The sequence below is a fragment of the Hyperolius riggenbachi genome, chromosome 5 (assembly GCF_040937935.1).
Source record: "Hyperolius riggenbachi isolate aHypRig1 chromosome 5, aHypRig1.pri, whole genome shotgun sequence".
NCBI classification, from domain to species: Eukaryota; Metazoa; Chordata; class Amphibia; order Anura; family Hyperoliidae; genus Hyperolius; species Hyperolius riggenbachi.
The window spans coordinates 348,373,590-348,380,967 of record NC_090650.1 but is presented as its reverse complement, the minus strand read 5'-3'; the positions used below and the strand labels follow the sequence as shown (position 1 = coordinate 348,380,967).

General features: G+C 45.2%; 1 protein-coding gene across 1 annotated transcript in view; it reads left to right on the top strand.

The window, feature by feature from the left end:
* The first annotated feature begins 1,043 nt into the window (after positions 1-1,043).
* CA8 (carbonic anhydrase 8) overlaps positions 1,044-7,378 on the top strand; it is a 113,426-nt gene continuing 107,091 nt past the window's right edge. Inside the window, exon 1 of the mRNA XM_068234787.1 lies at positions 1,044-1,523. Coding sequence (XP_068090888.1) covers positions 1,448-1,523 — 76 coding nt within the window. The 5' untranslated portion in view covers positions 1,044-1,447. The remainder of the gene's footprint in view (positions 1,524-7,378) is intronic.

Here is a 7,378-nt window from a genome sequence, read left to right as displayed (position 1 = left end):
CAGGCTATGGGGGGTACTGAGTGCGGGCTATGGGGGTGCTAGATGCGGGCTGTAAGAGTTCTTGGTGTCCTGTCAGTGCAGGCTATGGGGGGGGGGGGTTACTGGGGGCCTGGGGGCTGAGTGTGGGCTATGTGGGTGCTGTATGCAGACTGAGAGGGTTCTGGGTGCCCTGTCCATGTGGGCGATGGGAGGTACTGGGACATATACATGGAGATGGTAAAGTTGGTCAGTTATTGGCCAATCAAAATAACATGTGTATGTGCATGTTTAAAGTACCCCTGAACTGACTTAGAAATGACTGAATAAAGCACATGGTGGGCTAGGTTACATGCTCCTGAGTGTACTGGCGCTGCTCGTTGTTGTCGGGGGTCGTTTTTCGCACCAGTCCTCTAAACTCCGCAGCCGCCCAAGCGCTTGCTTATACTTTGCTCACACGACTCAGAACTGCGGTACCGTTTAGGAAAAAATGTATTTGACAGGAAGGTCCTGGCGAATATGAAGAGGATTGGGCACGGGACCAGGCACCGGGGACCTATACAACAAGCAGTGGCAGCATAAATGAGTAATACATTCATACATCCTTTTTAAGTCAGTTCAGGGGTACTTTAAAGCTCATTCTTATGTTTTAAAAACCTATTGTTAATGCCCAAGTAAGTGAACTTTACACAAAACTAGAATGCTTTCCTCAAACTTCATTTAGAAGCCACTGAAGGAGTAATTACTTAGGTTCAGACTATGTAAAACAGGAGTTGTCATATAGTTTTTTTTTTTAACAATAAAAAGTAAAGATGAGTATTTATGTATCTAATAGTGGATTTCAGCCTGGCTACATTGAAAGCTCTTCTGTCCTGTTTCTGTGACTGCAGTTAAAGTGTACACAATAGCCCTTGGCAGCACTGCTGCTGCTAGCTACAAACCATTTTATCATCTGTGTCCCTTGATACTATTTTAACTTTGCAACTATTTGGAGTTTGGCAAGCCCCATATTAAGCTTAATTAAGGACGCAGTTACAGCCCTGCCTTTAGCAGACAGACAGCCAGATTTCCCTTCCATTGTATCCTCACCTCCCATCCCAGTGACAGACTCTGTGCAATGACAGAGAGCCAGGACCTTCTTGCGTACAGTTCTGTGTGTCTGCAGCCAAGTCCTGAGTCCTGCTGTGGCACCACCTCCACCATCAGACACTCCAGGCAATTCCCTAGAACTGTTCCGCTGAGTTTCCCAGCCTGAACGATGCACTTTTTTTGCATCCAGTAGTGTTCATCCCCTAATTACAGTGATTAGCAAGTCACCTCCTCCCCTCTGGCTGCATAGACCCGGGGCTGCAGTGACAGTGCATAGGGGAAGCCTGACTGACTACTACAGCACAGCATGTCCTACTTAGGTCGCACTCACAGCAACTAAACCACTCTAGTCTTCACTTCCATCCGAGGACAGAGGACCCAGATGGCTGATCGGCAGTACATAGACGGCTCCGAAGTGCAGGGAGACCAGGATAAGCAGGAATGGGGCTATGTGGAAGGTAAACAGCAATCCAGTTCATTTATTCTGTCAGTTATGCATTGATCTCACTGCTAACTCTTATTATAGAAAATGTTTTCCTTCTCATCATCTGAACTATGCAGTAGATGCAGATGCCTTGATATGATTATATAATTAATAATTATAGAGCTCCAGAAATCATACAGTAGTTTTCAGGTGCCCATTAACGATAGAATTTTGTCATAAGACACGATCTTTCGATGTGATTTTCAAGATAAAATTGTACAGAAAAATGCGCGGTGTGTGGAAAAATCGATGTAAAACGATTCTATGGTCGATTGTAACAGAGAATTTAAGTGATCCGAATGTTGGATTTTACAATCGAGAAAATGCCCTATACGTTCTGTTTATAGGAACAATCGATAATTACCTTCTGATCATACCTACTTTTTATCGTAAAAATTGTGTTGAAAAATTGCATCTGATGAAAAAATTGTACCGTTATTGGGCACCTTTAGACTGATGCCTAGTGAACAGTGGTGAAATATGAAACCCTCTTTGGTAAATATCGGAATACGTAGAATTCCTATTTCCTAATATTTACTCTGCATGGCTAATAGTTCAGCAGAGGAGTGAGGATGAAGTTAAGGAACCTGTTGCACCACTTTTACTTTTATAATATTGGGTTGTGCGCAGGAAATCTGGGAAGTGAAGAATGCCACCCTTTGTTTATAGGTTTTTAGCCATGATTTTATACATAGTCTATCAGCACACATTGGTGTTTTGCTCCTGGTTGTAGAAATGGTAAAAGTATAATTGAAATTCATGCACTTTTTCATTTAGTTTGCTTCTGTTTTCACAACTTTATTCATTGTTGTTTTTAGAGACAAACTGAGCCATTTATAGAGGCTGTGGATAAAGTGTGTAGTGGAGAAATGTAAAAGCAAGCAGTGGATGCAGCGAACAGCTGTTACTGGCAGGCAGCTGAGGTCAGTGCAGGAATAGTCTGATCACCTCCAGATACCCGGTCCATCAGTTGGCACAGAGAGCCCTCCCACATCTGTTTATCATGGGGAAAACAAAAGTGATCACAGCGGCATCCCAACCTGCTTGATCATTTTTCTCCCAGCAGAACTAAGACAGAAAATATCGGTTATGTCTCTGTGGGTACTTTTCGGGCTAATTTCTGCTGTGGGTACTTTTCGGGCTAATGTTTGCAGCAGAAGAGCCTACCGCAGCACATTGCACTGCACTGCACTGCACCGCAGTATTGTATTCAGAGTTGTTCCTGCAGCAGGTAGCGCTAAAGGGGAAATCTGAATGCCTGCGCCACCCAAATGTGTACGCAAATGACGTCACCGCACTGCTACCACAACAATTTATAAAGATTGTTTTGGTGCCATGGACTCCAATGCAAACACACCACTGCTGTCACGAGATGTAGTTCTGTTGCATCCTGTCACACTGCACTGTGGCCTGTCTCATCGACATTAATGGCCACTGCAGCGAGGTAGCAGTGGGGAGAATACCGCAGTGTTATGCACTAGTGTGAAAGGAGCCTAAAAGTAAAGTGGAAAATTGGGTGCTGCCATATGCAAATACAAATATCATGTATAGGTGGAAATTTGGGCGCCGGAGCCAAATTACACCCATAGATGGTATTTGTATGGGCTCCTACGTCAGTGGCCAAACTTGTTTGGACTTGCGGTATTTTCCGCTTTTTGCAGCGTGGAGGGGGTGTTTAAAGAGACTCCGTAACAAAAATTTCATCCTGTTTTTTATCATCCTACGAGTTCCAAAAGCTATTCTAATGTGTTCTGGCTTTCTGCAGCACTTTCTACTATCACAGTCTCTGTAATAAATCAGCTTATCTCTCCCCTGTCAGACTTGTCGGCCTGTGTCTGGAAGGCTGCCAAGTTCTTCAGTGTTGTGGTTCTGCTATGAACTTCCCCTTCCAGGCCCCTCTATGCACACTGCCTGTGTATTATTTAGATTAGGGCAGCTTCTCTCTTATCTTTTACAAGCTGGATAAATCGTCCTCTGAGCTGGCTGGGCTTTCACATACTGAGGAATTACAGACAAGGGCAAAGCTGTTTGCAGGAAGAAAAGAGCAGCCTGACACTTCAGTGGATAAGAGATGCAGGGGGAAAGAAACACACAAATGATCTCTTGAGATTTGGTATGTTTACTTTTGAGCGATTTTAACAATACAGATTCTCTTTAACCTATCCCCCCTCCCAAACCACCCTTCCTGAACCCTTCCCTCTCTGCAAACCCCCTTCCTGATGCCTAACCTTATTTGCCTCCTCACCAGGGTAAACCTCCTTCCTGACTCCTAACCTTAACCGCCTTCCTTTACACCCCACACTGGAAACCCCCTTCCTGATGCCAAACCTTAAAGAGAATCTGTATTGTTAAAATCGCTCAAAAGTAAACATACCAGTGCATTAGGGGACATCTCCTATTACCCTCTGTCACAATTTCGCCGCTCCTTGCCGCATTAAAAGTGGTTAAAGAGTAACTGTCAGGCTGCAGAAGCTAATTTAAACCTCTATTCTCCTGTGTTAAACAGTTTAGACAGAAGCCAAAAAGACATTACTAAAGATAAAGATCTCTCTTACATTTAATGTGTGCTTATCAGCACAGTTAAGCTCCTAAGGAGGACGCAAGCCGCATTCCATACTGCAAAGCATTCTGGGGCCCTCCCCTCGGCTGCTAAGGAGAAGACGGGATCAAGTTTCAGCAGCTTCTAACGCAGTCCAGCCACAGCACAGATAAATCTCCTGGGCAGATTACACTGCAGGAGTCCGCTATTGTTCCTAGCCACATGGCTCATTAATATTCACTGCACACTGTGTTATTCTGTACTAGCTCCTCTGTGATCAGAAGCAGGCAGGACATGACGACACATTTGGCTTCACAAACATGGAACCTGCCATGGGCTGTCAGGAGCATCATTCTCTGCATATACTATATACAAATTCTGTGAAATCCAAACGTGGACAGTGAAATGCATATGTAATGTAAGTACAGCCAATCTTTAGCTACTGATATATGTGTTTATTTTCTCTGAGACCTTATACCTAACAGCTCCTCTTTAAAAACAGTTTTAAAAAGTTTGTTTATAAACAAACAAAATGGCCACCAAAACAGGAAGTAGGTTGATGTACAGTATGTCCACACATAGAAAAATACATCCATACACAAGCAGGCTGTATACACCCTTCCTTTTGAATCTCAAGAGATCATTTGTGTGTTTCTTTCCCCCTGCATCTCTTATGCACTGAAGTGTCAGGCTGCTCTTTTCTTCCTGCAAACAGCTTTGCCCTTGTCTGTAATTCCTCAGTATGTGAAAGCCCAGCCAGCTCAGAGGACGATTTATCCAGCTTGTAAAAGATAAGAGAGAAGCTGCTCTAATCTAAATAATACACAGGCAGTGTGCATAGAGGGGCCTGGAAGGGGGAGTTCATAGCAGAACCACAACACTGAAGAACTTGGCAGCCTTCCAGACACAGGCCGACAAGTCTGACAGGGGAGAGATAAGCTGATTTATTACAGAGACTGTGATAGTAGAAAGTGCTGCAGTAAGCCAGAACACATTAGAATAGCTTTTGGAACTCGTAGGATGATAAAAAACAGGATGCAATTTTTGTTACGGAGTCTCTTTAAGGTTAGGCATCAGGAAGGGTTTTTTTGGCAGGGGGAATTGTCAAGGTAATGCCCTATGCCCATACAAATATCAGTTATGGCAGGCAATTTGCGCACTGGTGCCAGATTAACACCCATAAACGCCCAAAGTATTTTCAGTTTTTTTGTGGCACACTTATGGTTAAGGTAGGTGTCAGGAGGTTTTGTGGTGGGTGGGTTAGGGTCAGGCTTCAGGAAAGGAGTTTGCAGCGGCGGTTAAGGTTAGGCATCAGAAAGGGGGATTGCAGCTGGGGGACAGTTAAGGTTAGCCGTCAGGAAGAAGGTTTGAGGAGGGAGGGAGGGGGGCAGCTAAAGTTAGGTGTCAGGAGGGGGGTTTGTGGAGGGGAGGAGGGCAATTAAGGTTAGGTGTCAGGAAGGGGGTGGGGTGTCAGGGGACGGTTAGAGTTAGGCATATTGCAGTGCGTTGTGTTGGCATAGCAAACACAATGTGATTATGTTGTTATGGTACATTCACATTGGTGTGTAAGCAGTGCGCTGCGGCGGAATCCATCAGAATAATGCAAGTCATGCTGTACCGGACAATGGACTTGATTTAGTGCAGCTTAATTTGCGCAGCACGAATAAAAATGTCAGCGCGCACGCTATGAGCGGTGGTGCTGCGTAGCGTCCACTGGCAACTTACGCAAACGATCCTTTGTATGTATCGGCTACTCCATTTATCCCGCCCAGAGCCCCGTCGGGTCCTGTAGCTTTTTAGGAAATTATTTCTCCACTTTGTTTGGCTCAATACGCTGCCTGTCACTTGCGCAGCGCTGTTTGCAGCAATTCCTAGTGCGATTGCGATTCCCCGACTCTTAGAACAGCCTTCTGGTTTAGCCCCCATTCCACATTCCTCCTCTATAGTACTCCCTATCATAATTCCAGTGTGAGGGCTGGTGCACATCTAGAGAGCTTCTGAAAGCTTTTCAAAGCGATTGTATTTGAATGGGATGGATCACACGAGAGTGATGTAATTTTTTTCCCGCAAACAGTCCTGCAGAGATTCAGCCTCAATGTTAAGTATAGGAAAGTGGAAAATCGCTCTAAAAAGCGATTTAACAGAGCAGTTTACCAAGCATTTTTTTTTAACAAAAGCTGTACACTTCCAGCTCTACACCAAAATTGCTACACCAAAACTCCACAAATCGCTAGGCATAAATAGAAAATTGCTAGGCACATGTTTAGAATCACTTAGAAAAATCACTTCTAAAAGTGCTTAGCGTTTGCGATTTACTCTAGCCGGCAGGGGTTCTCAAACTGGGTGCCGCGACATCCTGGTGCACCTCGAAAACCTCCCAGGGGTGCCTCAGCATGCATCCCCATCCTTTGCGCATTGCCATCAGTTAATGCAACCACACATTGATATACAATGCGACTGCATTACCCGCCAGTTACCTGAAGTCCCAGTAGCCGTGGTTGAAGTTGGACATCAGAGGAATTAGGGTGCAGAGACAGATCATTGCGCCTTGGCCTAGATAGGTAAGGAAATGTTTGTCCAACTAATGGGGGTCACGAAGGCCGGATCCACACTATAAGCACTTTTGTGAGCACTTGCGTTTGAATAGCTTTTTCTGAGCGCTTTTTAAAAAACGCTCCCATTTAATGAAAGTGAATGGGAATGATTTTTAAAAAGCGTTTAGAAAGTGCTAATCAAATGCAAGCACTCACAGAAGCGCTTATAGTGTGGATCCAGCCTTAGGGCCCTTTTCCACCTGCAATCGCTAGCGTTCACGCTGAACGCTAGCGATTGCTGAATCGCAAAACCGGCGATTCCCCCGACGTTTGCGGCCGCGATTTTGCTATGCTATGCACTGCATAGCAAAATCGCGGCAATTATCGCTCCGCCGCGCGTTCGCGTTCCCGACAAAAGCGAATCGCGGTAGTGGAAATGACCTACCGCGATTCCTATGTTAAAAAGCAAACCGTAGCGATTGTAAAATCGCTAGCGGTTTGCGGTTTTGCGATTCAGCCAGCGCAAACGCGCTGGTGGAAAAGGGCCCTTACAGTCTGTACTGGTTGCTGAGGTAATGCTGCATAATAAAAGGGGTTGTTACTAACTGCAGTCCTCATGTGGGGAATTGTCTATGTGCTCTACAAGATGGATTCTATATCCTTGTCATTTTCATTCAGGGGGGGTGCTGCCTAACGTGGTGGTCACTGACTATTTGGAGAGGGGGGGGGGGTGTTCTGCCAGGAGGGGGGGGGGGC